Below are 16401 nucleotides of genomic sequence, written 5' to 3' on the forward strand. Positions count from 1 at the left end.
GTGTGTTCTTATTTTGAAAATACACCATTTTAACCATTTGAAAACTGTGCAAATTTTCAGAAAAACGTACATGTGTGTGCATATTAGCACATTTTTTTCAGGTCATTTCCTCGGTTTTATTTTATTTTAACTTTTTTATTTTTGCAAATTTCCATTTCATTTTTATTTTTAGATCATTTTGAGTGATTTCCTGTAAAGTTGCTGACTTCCTGAAATGAAGGCAGTTTGCTGAGGTTTCAAAGGGTTAACGTAAGGGAGCGGGCAGATTATTGTCTTCAGGTTACAGACGCTGACATGTTTCTGTCAGTTTGTCTCGAAGCCGTCGGTACAGATCTCCTCGGTGACCTCCCGATGAAAGCGAGACCTCCTCCTTCTGCTGCTGTTCTCCAGCAGCTGAGATTTCGGGAGGGACCTTTGTGTTTGTGATGATGTCACAGAGCTGGCGGCGTGGGCGGAGTCACATCATGTGTGATCTCATCCAATAAAACATCTGTCTTCCTCCGACCTCATCAGCTTCAGCTTTTTCTAATAAAATTAACTCATTAACAAAAAATATGAATGTAAGTTTTTGAGTTTGGTGAAGAGGACGCAGTCTGATCTGGACTCCTCCTCCGCAGGCTGAAGGTGTGAATCGTCTCAGCGTCACTGAGGGTCCGTTCACACGTCAGCCCAGCTCGTACGAAATGTTAAACTTCTGTTGTGGTTTGACTTTTCGGTCACACGCCAAAAAGTTCGGGAAAATGTCTCAAACTAAACTGTATTTTTAACCATCATAATTATGTCTTCAAAAGTATTTTACGGAATGATTATCATTTTTAAGCCCTTTTTTGGGTCATGCCTCGGGTATTTTTACTCATTTCTAGCTTCTTTTTTTGGTCATTTCTTCTTAAGTTGCTCATTGTCTTTTTCCCATGTTTTTGAAAGATTTAAAGCCAGTCTGCATGTCTTTCAAAGGGTTAAACAGAAAACACACTGAGCATTTTGGACAGAAATGTCCCGTAATTTCCAAGAAATTAGCAATTTAGAAAATGACTTTTTAAAATGTTAGGGAAAATGTCGAATACGAAACTATATTTTTAATTATGGAGGTTCAGGAAATCTTTATTAAAGGATAAATGCTTGTGCAGAAGTGCATTAATGCCTAAAATACATCAAACAAAACATTTAAGGTCACGTCAATCACACCGTGACCTTTACCACCTTTAAACGAGTCTGCTGATTTTTATTTAAGTCATTCCCTGTTTTTATTGGTTTGTTTCAGTGTTTTCCTTTTTTTTTCTTTTGATGGTTTTGCATTTTAGGGGACTCATTTTCAGCAGGAGTGTTGAGGAGCAGCAGGAGGAGTGTTGAGGAGCAGCAGCAGGAGTGTTGAGGAGCAGCAGGAGGAGTGTTGAGGAGCAGCAGCAGGAGTGTTGAGGAGCAGCAGCAGGAGTGTTGAGGAGCAGCAGGAGGACTGGTCTCTGTCAATAGGTCCTGAGTCTGAAGACCTTGCTGAGCCTGGATGTGGCGCTGGAGTAGACCAGGAAGGAGCCCTCGGCGGTGCTGAAGTGCTCCCAGTCTCTGCAGCCAAAGGTGGGCAGACTGTGGACGGGGACGAAGCCCTCGTAGCCCTGCCACCTGAGGACACGCAGACACAGAGACATCCCAGCTAGCAGCGAACGTTCCCACAACATTGGCTAACGTTACCTATGGGTTGCAGTGATGTTTTAAAGAAAACATTTTAATCTAACGTTAAAAGAACATTTTCAGGATGTTTATCATTTCAGATAATGTTCCTTTAGGGTTAAACGTAACGTTTGAGCTGCAACACTCAGAGGATGTTTTGGAGATGCTGAGAGGTGACAGATCAGTTAGAAATTTTTGGCTCTAAAAATGTTCTGAGCAGCAACTTTGCTTTATGTTCCCAGAACGTTCTTCTCAAACTTCGGGCAACGTTTATATAAACATAAAAAAAGTTACTTTTTTTTTTATTGTTAATATATTACATTTCAGAGCAAAAAATTTCCAGCCGGGATGAACCCGATTGTCTGCAGCAGCGTCTGCAGAGACAGACAGACACCCTGTGACAGGAAGTACTCACCTGTACACCACGCTGTTCAGAGAGTACGAGCTGCCGTCGTGAGAGTTGGCCACCACCAGGAACCTGTCGTCTCCGACGGTGAAGAACTCCCAGTCCACAGCGCTGGACACGAGGACACGTCAACATCAGTGTCACCAACAGCAGCATCATCGTCCTGACCGTCTAAAGCTTCAGCCCAAAGTTTTATAAAAACTAAATATGCACATTTTTACACTGAGCCTTCACCTGTGTGTGTGTGTGTGTGTGTGTGTGTGTGTGTGTGTGTGTAAACAGTGTTAAAGTGCTCCTGCTGCCTCTCGCTCTGTGAGAGGCAGCAGGAGCACTTCATGAAGCTTAACAGTAACAGTAACTGAAACTACAGTAACTGTGTCTCACCTGTGCGTGAGTGTGTCTCACCTGTGCGTGAGGGTGTCTCACCTGTGCGTGAGTGTGTCTCACCTGTGCGTGAGTGTGTCTCACCTGTGCGTGAGGATGTCTCACCTGTGCGTGAGTGTGTCTCACCTGTGCGTGAGGATGTCTCACCTGTGCGTGAGGATGTCTCACCTGTGCGTGAGTGTGTCTCACCTGTGTGTGAGTGTGTCTCACCTGTGTGTGAGTGTGTCTCACCTGTGCGTGAGGATGTCTCACCTGTGCGTGAGGATGTCCTGGAAGCGGATGAAGGTCTGCGTGAGCGTGTTGAGCTCGTAGACGGTGGAGTTGATGCTGTAGAGACTCGGGCCGCGCTCCGACACCTTCTGACTGTTGGCCACGGCCAGGAAGAACCTGCCGTCCATCTCAAACGTCTCCCAGTCCGTCGCTCCCACCGTCTGCACGCGGAGGAACAGACAGATCCAGATTTACAGATTCCAGTGTGTGATGTATGTGATGTGTGTGTGTGTGTGAGATGTATGTGATGTGTGTGATGTATGTGATGTGTGTGTGTGTGTGAGATGTATGTGATGTGTGTGATGTATGTGATGTGTGTGTGTGTGTGTGAGATGTATGTGATGTGTGTGATGTATGTGATGTGTGTGTGTGTGTGTGAGATGTATGTGATGTGTGTGATGTATGTGATGTGTGTGTGTGTGTGTGTGTGTGTGTGTGTGTGTGTGTGTGTGAGTAAACAGGGTTAAAGTGCTCCTGCTGCCTCTCGCTCTGTCAGAAGTTTCATGAAGCTTTAACATGTTTTCTGTGGTTTTAAAAAGCCAATAAAAGTCTTCAGTGAGACGATCCGCCCAGACGGACGAGTCCAAACAGTCTGCAGGAAAGCCCCTCTCTCACACACACACACATACACACACACACACACACACACACACATTAATTACACTGCTCTGGTTTCCTGTTTTAATTGGAGGTTCTGGTTTTAGTTTCTTCATGAACTAAAAAGAGTAAAAACACATTTTTATGAATCTGAAAGTGATTTTAAAGAGCTGCTTTACTTTTATGACAGTTTGACCTTTTTACTACAGGACGTCCTGCTGCTCACTGATTACAGGACAGACAGGGGGACACACCGGAGGACAGACGGTGGGACACATTATCCTTGAGTTTCTTGAAAGCGGCTATACAGATGTAAGATGTTATTTTTGTTGTTGTTGTTATTTATTATTATTGTTATTATTATTATTATTATTATTATCATTAAAAGACGTGACAGATTATCTTGAGCGATTAATCTCCTGAACTCTGTCCCCGCTCGTCTTTTGTCCCACATTAAATTTCATCTCAGCGTCAGAGACAAACATATCTGATCCTGTCTGAGGACGCCCCAACCAGTCAGACATGAGTCCTGAACCAGACCCCGGACCTGTCCCCATCAGGTCTACAATACAGAGACAACAAACGAGAGACACTGACCGGGATGCTCTGGAAGGTCTGGAAACATCCGTCCACCCAGACGTAGACAGTGGACATGATGGAGGTTGTCCGACCGTCAAACGTGTTGGCGACCACCAGGAAGTGGTACGGTCCAACGGAGAAGAACTCCCAGTCATACGCTCCGGACGTGGACAGAGTCTGGTTCACCTCAAACTGCTGCAGGGACAGGAGGCAGGACAGAGGACAGTGTGGGGACAGTGTGAGGACAGTGTGGGGACAGTGTGGGGACAGTGTGAGGACAGTGTGGGGACAGTGTGAGGACAGTGTGAGGACAGTGTGGGGACAGTGTGGGGACAGTGTGGGGACAGTGTGAGGACAGTGTGGGGACAGTGTGAGGACAGTGTGAGGACAGTGTGGGGACAGAGTTACCTGAGTGTTTGGGTTCCACCTGTAGAGGACACTGTGGATGTTGTGGTTGGAGTCTCTGGCTGAGGACAGACACAGAGACACTTTTGACAACACTTTAAACTTTATTAGAAAAGAATAAATCAGGTCAGTGTTGCGTTATTATTGATGAGAATCCATGTTATTATTGATTATCATTAAAGTGATTAATTCTGTGTTGATATTTTTTGAAGCTCAAACAAAAAAAAATCTTAAATAATTTACACAAAAAAACAGCAAGAATTGAGAAAATGCTGAAAAGTAACAAAAAAGAAAAAACAACAACATCCATTTTCTTTTTTATTCTCAAGTTCATCAAACAATAAAACGTGCTGCCGGATTTAATTCAGCTTTTATTCTGAAGGCCAAGTGAATCTGTGTGTGTGTGTGTGTGTGTGTGTGTGTGTGTGTGCATTTTTTTGCATATGTGTGTGTGTGTGTGTGTGTCTGTGTGTGTGATCTAACCACAGTACACCTGCATCAGCTGACTCTTTCTTTCTTTCTTTCTTTCTGTTTTTTCTTTCAGATGGTCGGATCATAAACAATCTTCTCAGCTCAGATCTGAGTGTGTGTTATCTTCTCACACACACACACACACACACACACACACACACACACAGGTGGTGTGTTTGATGTTAAGGGTTCAGTAAAACTCTGTCAGAGGAGCAGATTGGAGCTCTCGTCTCTTCACACAGCTCATTTGTTGTCAGGTTTTTCTCTGCAAACTCAGAGAAATTAGCACATTTAGAAAATTATTATTTTAAAAAAGCTAGAGAAGAGTATGTTTTATAATAATTATATCTTTACATTTATTTCAAAAAATTATTGTTAATTTTTAAAAAATTTTTTTTCCCAAAGTCATTTATATAGTTTTGTACTTACCTTTTTTTTCTTTTTTGCAAATTTTCAGGTGTTACTTTTGTATATTTTTACTAATTATTTGCTGATTTTCGGGTTGTTTCTTCTCAGGCTGCTCGTTGCCTTCCTCCCACGTTTTTGAAAAAATTACGCCAGTTTGCCAGAGTTTCAAAAGGTTAATCAATAATGACAATAATCCTTACATGTTTATCTGCAGTCAGAAATAATTGTGTTGGTGTTTTTAAAGATGTGTCTTTTTACGATAAATGTCTACGTTATATTTCCAATGAGATGAATGGGAATCTCTCACATAATACACAGCAGAGCTCGGTCAGCTGTGATCAATGATCACTGATCGATTGGAGCGTATTGATCGGCAGCTCTCAGACGTCTGATATGTTGTCGCCTGGTCTGCGGCTGCAGCTGACTCGTGTTTGGTGTGTTTACCTCGTCTGTGATTGGCCACCACCAGGAAGCTGGTGTTTTGGATGCTGAAGGCCTCCCAGTCCAGAGCGGCGTGAGTCTGCAGCGTCTGGTGACGCAGGAAACGCCGCCGCCGCAGGTTCCACCGGTAGATGACCGACAGCTCAGGTTCCGCCTCCCGGGAATTGGCCACCACCAGGAAACTCTGACCGGGAGAAACACAGGAAATACTCAATGGGACCAGAACTAGGGCTGGGCGATATGGAAAAATGTCCAATCACGATATTTGAGACAGAGCCCAAAAGCATGACACACATGGCGGATGTGTGGGAGTTGGCAGCCCCGGTGGGGAAAGGGTTAACAGGAATTGTTTGTTTTTTTGGACATGTGAGCGTGCTGAAGCGGACTGTCGGACATGTCCACACGCTTGAGCTCTCGGACATGTAATATCATAATGAAAATATCATGTTATTATCATCATTTTAATTCAGCTTACATTTAACCCATTATTATTCTTATAACAGCTGGTAATGCAGGTGTCTGGAGGTGGAGCAGCTCTCACCTGGCCGTCGATGGTGAAGTGTTTCCAGGCTCGAGCCTCCTGAGTGCTGATGTTCTGGTAGAGATGGAACGACCCGTTTCTCCACCTGTAGATACCCGAACCAGGTCGAGAGTCCCTGCAGGACAGAGACGGGAGGTTTAGAGGACACGCGGTCAAACAGCAGGTGGTGCTGTTCCAGGTGCGTCAGTACCTGTTGGCTACAGCCATGAACAGGCCCTCAGACGGGATGGAGAAGACCTCCACGTCGAAGGTCTCTGAGCTAGTGTACAGATCCTGGTAGTCCTCCACGTAGTCCAGACGCTCCGGATCTGATCGCGGGACACCAGAGAGAGAGAGACAGAGACAGATAGAGGAGACACATGAAGGACAGGTACCACAAATATTGACTCACATCAGCACAGTTCTTGACTCTTGTTGGCTCATAACACAGTTTTTACTTTGTTACTATCATTATATATTTTATGCAATTTTTTAGGAATAAAAGTCACATTAGCCCCTACATTTTTTTAAATTTTCCTTATAATTTTCAGATTTTGTACTTTTTGTACATTATACAAATACTTTTTGGAAATAACATGTACCTTTTCTTCTTCTTCTTCTTCTTATTATTATTATTTCTTGTAAATTTTTGCAATAGTTTTTGGAAAAATTGTCATACATTTAATAACAGTTATCTGCCTTTGTTTTTACATGAAACATTTATTTTGTCCTTTTTAAAAAAAGGCAGAAATTTTGTTAATAATTTTCAGAAATGTCTTGAACACTTATTTAAAAAATGTACTTTTTTTTTTGTTTGTTTTTTTTTTGTTTTACATTTTTACCAATATTCACTTTGTGAAATATTGCCTGTATACTTTACTAGGATTTATGGATTTTCTTTTTATTAGTGATTTTTTTCTGCCAGGCATTTATTAATATTTTTGTACATTTTATGAATAATTTTCAGAAATTTCTTGTGCATGTATTAATATTTTTGCACTTTCTAAAAAATGTTTTTGCTAATATTTTTTTAAACATTTATTTACTACAGTCTTTTTATTAACAATTTTCAGATCGTTAATAAAAATAATTATCATACATTTTTTAGGGGGGGTAGATATTTTACTATTATTTTTTGGACATTTTTAGTGCATTTCACTGACATCACTGGAGCCAATATGTGCTGTGTCTTCCTGTCCTCATTCTCTCTGACTGCACTGCAGAAACACACTGTCCTCAGGAGGACATGTGAGACTCACTGTGCAGCAGCGTCCTCCAGGTGAGTCCGTCACAGATGAACAGGCCTTTCCTCTGAGCGTTGAACCACAGCTGGCCGGCCTTTGGTCCTGAACATGGAGGAGGACTCCCCAGAGTCACCCGGGCCTCCGCCTCTGAAACACATCAACAACACCAACCACAGGTTTCACAGGTTTCACAGGTTTCACAGGGCGAGGAGGGCGAGGAGGGCGAGGAGGGCGAAGAGGGCGAGGAGGGCGAGGAGGGCGAGGAGGGTGAAGAGGGCGAGGAGGGCGAGGCGAGGAGGGTGAGGAGGCGAAGAGGCGAAGAGGGCGAGGAGGGCGAGGAGGGCGAGGAGGGCGAAGAGGGCGAGGAGGGTGAGAGGAGGGCGAAGAGGGCGAGGGAGGCGAGGAGGAGGTGAAGAGGCGGGAGGCGAGGGCGAGGAGGGTGAGGAGGGCGAAGAGGGCGAGGAGGGCGAGGAGGGTGAGGAGGGTGAAGAGGGCGAGGAGGGCGAGGAGGGCGAGGAGGGCGAGGAGGGCGAAGAGGGCGAGGAGGGCGAGGAGGGTGAAGAGGGCGAGGAGGGCGAGGGCGAGGAGGGCGAGGAGGGCGAAGAGGGCGAGGAGGGCGAGGAGGGCGAAGAGGGCGAGGAGGGCGAGGAGGGCGAAGAGGGCGAGGAGGGCGAGGAGGGTGAAGAGGGCGAGGAGGGCGAGGGCGAGGAGGGTGAGGAGGGCGAAGAGGGCGAGGAGGGCGAGGAGGGTGAGGAGGGTGAAGAGGGCGAGGAGGGCGAGGAGGGCAAATTAGAGGTACTTTACTTGAGTATTTCGGTGTCATGGTACTTTGTATTTGTACTCCACTATCACAGTCACAGAGATAAATATTGTAGTTTTTGTTTGTAGTTTTACAGAGTGCAGACGGTGTGCAGGTGAGGACGGAAAGTCCCTGTGTTGTGAACAACAGGGTCAGAGCTGTGAACCTTTTATTATCTGAGATTTCAGTAACTGGATCTGATGAGCTGAAGGTTTTCATCACTTCTTCAACCGCACGCCCTCATTACAGCACACAACAGACAGATGACTCTCTGTCATTATTACACATTATTACTGACACCTGGAGGCACACACACACACACACACACACACACACACACACACACACACACACACACACACACACACACACACAGGCTGATAATGAGATTCTGCGTGAAGACAAAAACACCTGTTTTACGACCAAAAACTCTAAACAGCACAATGACAAACAGCCGCACAGACGCTCCACAGACATGACATCACTGTCAGAGCTTTACACAGAAGAAGAAGGCAGGAAGTAGATTTATCAGGTATTTTTTACATAAAGGTTAAAAAAAACAAAATTACAGTTTGTCCCTGATCCTGCTGCATCTTTGGAGTTGAAGGATTAGTTGATTAAAATCAGTAGGTGCTATAAAAAAAATCCATCCAGTTGCTGCTAATGGCATCACTCAATTCCTGCAGAGCATTTTTTGAATTTACGTCACAGTCTCGTGTCCTGTCGGCTGTGAACAAGGTCCGCCCATACAGTGCAACAGCTTGATCCGGGATGTTAGGGGTTAATATGTCTGGAGATGTGTGCAGAGTCTCTGATTCGTTGTTGAGTGAGCCTCGATCACATCTCATCCTCTCTATTCTCCTGCAGGCAGACATTACCCAAAAGAAGACTCTGTAGAGGAGCAGCTCCCGGTCCAAGTCGGGTCCAGATTATCCAGATTCATGTCCTAGCACGCAGAAAGAGTGTGGAACTGCAGATGGACTCTGCTGTGCAGTGAGCAGGTACATAAATCAAACACAGTTCACCTGACTGAGGATTTTATAAAGTGTGAGTCCCTCAGCGTCAGATAGCATCAGAGGCTGTGAGCTTCATGAAGTCTCTGAGCCTCAGGCTGCTGATCACACTTCACCTCATCAAAAAACATTACAGGAAACCCTCTCAGTCTGCCTCACATGTTTCAGATCCAGTGTCATCTCTGAGTCCACAGCAAAACCCCAAATCCAGCAAATCCAGTCCCCCTCGCTGAGAGCAGGACCCCGAGCCCCCTGATCTCCCTCTGCTGGGGCGGTGAATCTCTGCTGACTGACCCACAGGGGTCAGGAACCGCCACACTCAAACCACCCCGGTGCATGCTGGGAGGTCATGTCATCTGTACACAGCAGAACTGCGACTCTGAGCTCCACAAACACAAGCCGAACCGCAAGGAAAAGCTCAACAATCGCTCTGAACTAGCGAGCACCATACAAGGCAGAAACCTGCCGGCCTTCAGCTTTCCTCCACTTCTCCCGTCTGAAAACTCTGACGAAATTCTGACTTTCGTGGTCCTGGTCCTCCGATCTGACCTCCTACCTTCACCCCGACCGTTCGCAGAATCAAAAGACGCACCTGAACCCCGCTGTTGTTTTTAAAGCTGAACATCAGTGCCTGTCAGTCACTGTTGTCATGGAAACACACATCAAACAGGGGTAGGGTTTGGTGCTGTCCGTCAGGTTGTATCTCAGGTTACTGAATCTCTGATACCATCACAAACTGAAACACTCAAACAGTAAAACACAGAGAGCTGCGAGCCGTCACAGAGCAGTCACACAGCCCTCAGGTGAACCTGATACACCTGTTTATATCAGGGTTACTCCACACGGCCAAAAGTATGTGGACAAAAACTGTAACCAACAGTTAGTTATGTTGGTTACAGATTAATCTGTAGATTATTTTGGTTTGAAAACATCAGAGCTCAGTGAGAAACGAGCATGAAATGACTTCAATAAATGTCTTGTTAAATATATCAAATTTATTAAAATGTCAGGTCAAAGAAAACACATCTGAGAATCTAGAAATATCACATTTTTGCTTGAAAAATGTGAATTGATGGAATGAAACAGACCTACAGACGGAGCAGCAGAGCATACTCTGCTGCTCCGTCTGTGCCCAGAGCATACTGTGGGCACAGACGGAGCAGCAGGACATCAGGGACAGTGAAAGAGAAACTGAACTGTTCAGTCTGCAGCAGCTGCTCCTTTCACTTATCAATACGACCTGATCAGCTCTGATGAGATCCACTGATCAATTACCCTCCCCGCCCCCCCCCCCCACACACACACACACACACACACCAATAATCATTTATTGGACAGTGTGTTGCAGCTGTAGTTTGTGCGTCCACGCTGTTTGTGTTGTTTTTAATTCTTGGACTTTCATGTGATGCGGTCTCTCACCGTACGGGTAAATGGCTCCGAGGCCGTCCGGCAGCAGAGGGGCGGACTTTAGAGCCCGGGGGACGGACAACTCAGCAAGGCTGGGGTCAGAGTTCGGACACAGTCTGGGCGTGACATCTGAGCCAGGAAGTAGAACCAGCTGACGCAGTAAACCCTAAACACAGACAGGAAGTTCACAGGTCTTCACAATAAAACATCAGGACCCTGAAGGTCTGAAGTCCTGATGTGAGACTCACTGAGAAGCATCCCCTCGTCTTCCTGCGGCTGCCGATGAAGAACCTGGAGCCTCTGGTGCTCAGAGCGCTGGGGAATGACCGCACCTGTTTACTAGGAAACAGGAACCAGTTAATGCACCAGTCTCAACCAGTAACTCTGGAACATACAACAAAGTGAACCAGTCTAAACTGCAATGAACCAGTCTAAACCTGTCTGAACTTGTCTGAAGTAGTCTTAACTGGTCTGAGTCAGTCTGAACTGGTCTGAATCAGTCAGAACTGCTCTGGATCAGTCTGATCTGGTCTGAACCAGTCTGAATCAGTCAGAACTGCTCTGGATCAGTCTGATATGGTCTGTACCAGTCTGAACTGGTGTGACTGAGACTCACAGCTCCAGAGGAATTCCACAGTCGACGGTCAGTGTGGCGTACGGTCCGGTGATGGCGAGCACCACAGTGTGCCAGCTGTTATCATCCAGTCCAACATCCTTAAAGCTGAGCCGGCTCCGCCCACCAAAACCAGGGGGCGTGACCAGGAAGTGGAGGCGGTTCTCTGAGACCCGTAACCCTAGCAACAGCAAATCAGAGCTCTCGTCCACCACTGAGAAAATGTACTCGTTCCTCTGGAGACAGAAACAGAGAGCAGGTTAGACCAGATCGGACTGGATCAGGTTCTGTTGGGTTCCTGTGGTTCACCTTCTGTCTCAGTCTCGGGATCTTGATGGTGGCGACCAATGAGAACTCAGCAGGGAAATAGTCACAGTTGCTGAAGATTTGGGAGGCGGGGAAACTCAGTGCTGTCGCCAAGGTGCCGGCCAATCGGAGCCCTCTGGAGCCTTTGGACTGTACCATCTGCACCTGACGGGTGGTTTGATTGATCATGAGTTTAATCAAAACCACCTGGTCTGCACTCATTCGTCGTCCCGACACCTGTCCTACCTGAGGGGGCGGGGCTTCTCCTGGGCGTGGCAGAGCTCGGGCCAGCAGGTCGAGAGGCAGCAGGTCTGAGGAGAAAACAAACAAACAAACAACAACAGAACAAAACACTTTTATATTCGTCGTTTTTTTCCCCTTTTTGTTCGCGCTTTCAGTTCTTACGAGACACATTTCAGGCAGCAGATACCGCAAAGAAAGAAAAGTAAAGGGCTAAAAAATGAATGAAATTATTTATTTTCTTCATTTGTGTCAGACTATATGTCAAAGTGCATTTTTAAAACAGTGGATGGAAACCATAACTTGAAAAAAAGACCCTTTAAGACCCTTCGCCATCACGTGCTGCTGCACCTCTTTAAAATGGTGTATGTTTCTTAATTTTATACATTTTATACACTCTATTTTTTATTAGCCTTTGTTTTATTAGTTATATCAGTGGGTTTTATTTTATTTATTCTATTATTCATCTTATGTTATGCATATTGTGCATTCCATCTTTATCCTTATTTTGATCTTATTTTCACTGGTATTATCACGCGGGTTTTATCCATGTGAAGATGCATTCTATGTTTTCTATTCTGATCTTATTTTTTTTGCATGCTGGTTTAATTATGTCTTTTTGTGCACTTGGTACATTTAATTTCTTTCTTGTAAAGCACGTTGGGTTGCATTTCTTGTATGAAAGGTGCTATACATGTAATATTTATTATTGTTATTATTTTATTATAATTATTGTTGTTGTGTATTATTATTATTAATATTATTCATTTTCACTTGAGTGAAATCAGTAAAGTCAGAGAGAATGACTGCACATTTTTCCTAACAGCTGTTTTGTTTGTTTTTTAAAAATCTTTGTAAGCGGATGTTTTCCTCGTCCTGTGACCGATAAGTGAGTCGGTCCTGCGGCCAGCTGGATATTAAACTTCATCAGAGATCACGGTCTGATAAACACGTCAGCTCTGAGGAGTTTATTTTGATCACATGATCACCCCGGGGGGACGTTTCATTGGTGTACCTGCAGTGATCTAAAAATAACAGCACAGGTGTGTCCAGGTGCAGAGATCGGGTTCCTCTGATAATGACGTCGTGTTTTCCTCTGACTCCTGTAACCGTCAAAACTCTACAGCTCTGAAATCAGCCCCGCAGACGGCTCACGCTCAAACCAGCGTTACAAATCAACTCTTCAGTTCAAGTAACGTTTAGGAGTTACACATGGAGTCACAGTAACGGAAGGAGTAATGTACGGAGTAACACCTGAAGTATGAGTGAATGAAGTAAAAGTCATGAAAAAGGTACTGAGTAATTTACAAAGTTAGAGTAAGTGGAGAGAGTAACGTAAGGTGACGCGAAGGTAACGTGGGAGTCACGCAGTAAAGTACGGAGTAATGTGCTATATAACAAGTATAACGATAACAAAATGACAAAGAAATGTATGGAGTCATGAAGTAACATACAGAGTAAGATACAGAGTAATATTTGGAGTACACAGGTAAGATATGCTGAGTAAATTACAAAGTAATACAGAGTAATATGCTGTGTAACACACTGAGTAATAGAGTAATACACAGAGTAAACTAGGGAGTAATACATGTAGTAAGCTACAGAGTAATATAAGGGTAATTATATGAAGTATATATTGTATAGATGAAGTTGGAGTGGAGTAATATATGAATTAAGATATGGAATAATATACAGTTGCAAAAAGAATGTACTAGTTATTATTATTTGTTAGTTTTTCAAACTAATGTTTTGTTGAAATGCTAGATTTGAGGTTTGTTGCTGTAACAAAGAGGAACTGTTTAGTTAAGTGACTTTATTTTATATAGTTTTATGTATTTTGCTGTTGGATTGCTAAATGTAGATTACACTACATTCCTTTTTTTACTTGACTGGAACAAGCTCTTGCATTAATTTTATTTTGGAGAGACTTTATATCAGACTGTAAAACACACTGAAAACACTGGGCTGGTTTTAGTTGGGGAATAATGCCCTGCAGCATTTTAAAATGTTATTTTCTGTAAATTTGTTGTTATATTAATCGAGTGATAAAAAAGTAATAGATCAATAAAAAAAAAATCGCTAGATTAATCAAAAAAATAATCAATAGATTAATCAATAAAAAAATAATCGTTGGGTGCAGCCCCAATGGAAACACCTCGAGGATATTGGACAAAATATTAGGATCCCTCGGATGTTTTTTAGGGTCAGTGTACTTTGTGGTCTATGATTTTTTCTTTCAGGAACAGAAATGAAAAACACAAAACAAATAATTATTTGATTTTAATTTCAAAATCCAAAAATGAAAAATCATTTTTGGAAAAAAAAAATAGTTTTGGATTTTGATATAAAATCAGGTAACTATTTATGAAAATCAAGTAACTTTTTTTAAAATTTCTGTTTCTGACAGGAAAATCCAAAGACCAAAGAGTACACTGACCTTTCAGGAAGTTTTTTTTTTAAATGGTTAAATGTACGCTGTGGACAAAACTGTAATACTGAAAATATCTGCAGCAGGAAGCTGGATCTTTGTGCAGCGCTGAACACAACCTGCAGCCTCCAGCAGGTGGTTTCAGGGAGAGACGAATATGAAAAGTGACAGAAACGAGATGAAAGCAGAGACACAGAGACAGCTGCTTTAAATCTTTATCTCCCAACACACTCAGTGTTAGTTTATAGCTGGAATTCCCCTTTAAGCTCCTGAGAGGACGTCTGTGTGTTTTGTTTCTGCAGCGGATCAATGGAGGATCAATGGAGGATGAATGGAGGATGAATGGAGGATGAATGGAGGATGAATGGAGGATGAATGGAGGGAGGGGACGATATGCACAGAAACTGATCTCATATTTCAAAGACACTAAACTATAAACGGAGCACAAAGCAGCAAAGAAAGCGTCAGCCGGGTCACAGAGGACACACACACACGCACGCATGCACATGCGCACGCACACACACACGCACGCACGCACGCACGCACGCACACACACACACACACACACACACACACACACACACACACACACAGACGCTTCACTAAAGTTGTTGGACTGCTCCTTTAACCCGTCTGGCAGCCTCTGTGTGGAGACATTTGTCCCTCCTGCGTCCTCATACCTGTGCAGGGTCTCCAGCTCTGACCTCGGACTCTGGCGGCGAGCAGCACCCAGCTGAGCAGCAGGGAGCCACACGCCAACATCACGCCAACCATGCGGTGTGAATCCCCCTCACCGCTGTGCTGCTCGACCCGCGGCGCTCACGGTCATCTTCAGGCGGACAGACGACCCGCCGCAGGACGGAGTCTGGTCGGACTCGGATTTCTTTCCTTCTGTGGTGAAAACAGATTATCGATGAGAAAAATATTAAAACACAAAAATATGTTTCGGTCTGTTCAAATACAAAACAGTTTTTAACACAAACTAGGGATAATAACAATTAATCGATGATCGATTAATTGGTCGTGAAGAATCTAATCGAACGTGAAATTTAATTAATTGATAGGCTAAGAACTGCTGTCAAAATATACGCCGTATGTTGCTGTAAGCTTCGACTGAGGATAAAACAAAGTCGGTATTGTTTGAAATAGGCAAAGTTCTTTTTGTTTGCAAAGTTGTTGTTTTTCAGACAACAATTAATCGATCATTGCTTTTACCGAATAATCGATAAAGGAAAGTGCGTACAATCTGTAACCCTAACACAAACACACCAGGACTTTTTTGTTTTTGTAGACTGGTCTCTGATTCAGCCTTTAAATAACTCAGAGGACATTTGTCCCTCTCCAGTGTCTTTAATTAAACCACTTTACATATCAACATGAAAATAATCTGGAAAAATCCCCTTCAGACCTCCTTCATCGGCTCACCGCAGCTCGCGCACACCAACGTCTCAGTCTGAACTGCAGCGGCGACAAGAACTGCGTCCTGGACCAGTGCCGAATATATTTGAAAAAATCCTCCAAGGTGTTCTTAATATATCACGTTCCCAAAAATGAGACAGACAAAGTCACAGTGACCTTCGACCACCAAATTCTGATCAGTTTATTGTTGAGTCCAAGGACGCAGTTTGTGCCAAATTCAAAGAAATCCTTTTAAGATCTTTTTGAGATATCACGTTCACAAGAATGAGACGAATGCAAGGTCACAATAAACTTGAAACCTACGACCACTAAATTCTAATCAGTTCAATGTTTAGTTCAAGTGGACGTTTGGGCCAAATTTGGAGATGAGTGTACCAACGTTTCTGTCAGCTAGATGATGAGGGGACTCTGTCCACAGACAGGTCAGTGAGGACATCTCACCTTTAGAGGGTCTGAGACACTAAAAAGGATATCAACTGAATTTATGAGAGATATTTTGATACATACTTTAGGTAGTTTCAGTATTCACCTTTAAATATAATGAAGTTTATCAGCTACAGGAACAAAAGCAGAAACCAGTGGCTCAAAAATCAGACAAAATCTAAAATTTGCAGCTTTAAAAATTCAAAACATATCAAAATTGATAGACGTAGATTAATAATAGGATAGGAAGATATTTAGGGCTCCCACACATTTAACACATTTCATGGAAACAATTTTAAAACTTTTCCATGAATTTTCAAGAACCCATAGTAAAACTTCCAAAACCATTCACAATGTCTAACA

At 43.6% G+C, this 16401-nt stretch overlaps 1 protein-coding gene across 2 annotated transcripts in view; it reads right to left on the reverse strand.

Annotated features, from left to right (window-relative positions):
* The window catches only part of LOC121949593 (thrombospondin-type laminin G domain and EAR repeat-containing protein-like), a 16040-nt gene extending 600 nt beyond the window's left edge, over positions 1 to 15440 (reverse strand). Inside the window, exons 1-15 of one of the 2 annotated variants that reach the window (XM_042495326.2) lie at positions 14877 to 15440; positions 11775 to 11839; positions 11532 to 11693; positions 11226 to 11458; positions 10858 to 10948; positions 10622 to 10775; positions 7406 to 7537; positions 6358 to 6475; positions 6168 to 6282; positions 5630 to 5810; positions 4310 to 4368; positions 3920 to 4096; positions 2708 to 2886; positions 2081 to 2182; positions 1 to 1617 (exon numbers count right to left, since the gene is read on the reverse strand). The exon at positions 1 to 1617 is cut by the window's left edge and continues 600 nt beyond it. In XM_042495326.2, coding sequence (XP_042351260.2) covers positions 1464 to 1617; positions 2081 to 2182; positions 2708 to 2886; positions 3920 to 4096; positions 4310 to 4368; positions 5630 to 5810; positions 6168 to 6282; positions 6358 to 6475; positions 7406 to 7537; positions 10622 to 10775; positions 10858 to 10948; positions 11226 to 11458; positions 11532 to 11693; positions 11775 to 11839; positions 14877 to 14970 — 2016 coding nt within the window. In that variant the 5' untranslated portion in view covers positions 14971 to 15440 and the 3' untranslated portion in view covers positions 1 to 1463. Of the gene's footprint in view, positions 1618 to 2080; positions 2183 to 2707; positions 2887 to 3919; positions 4097 to 4309; positions 4369 to 5629; positions 5811 to 6167; positions 6283 to 6357; positions 6476 to 7405; positions 7538 to 10621; positions 10776 to 10857; positions 10949 to 11225; positions 11459 to 11531; positions 11840 to 14876 lie in introns of both variants that reach the window. The other variant, XM_088083826.1, reaches the window with a different exon arrangement.
* Between the last annotated feature and the right edge of the window lie 961 nt (positions 15441 to 16401).

This window comes from Plectropomus leopardus, chromosome 10 (assembly GCF_026936395.1).
Source record: "Plectropomus leopardus strain MGB_pleo_1.0 chromosome 10, ASM2693639v1, whole genome shotgun sequence".
In the NCBI taxonomy this organism is placed as follows: Eukaryota; Metazoa; Chordata; class Actinopteri; order Perciformes; family Serranidae; genus Plectropomus; species Plectropomus leopardus.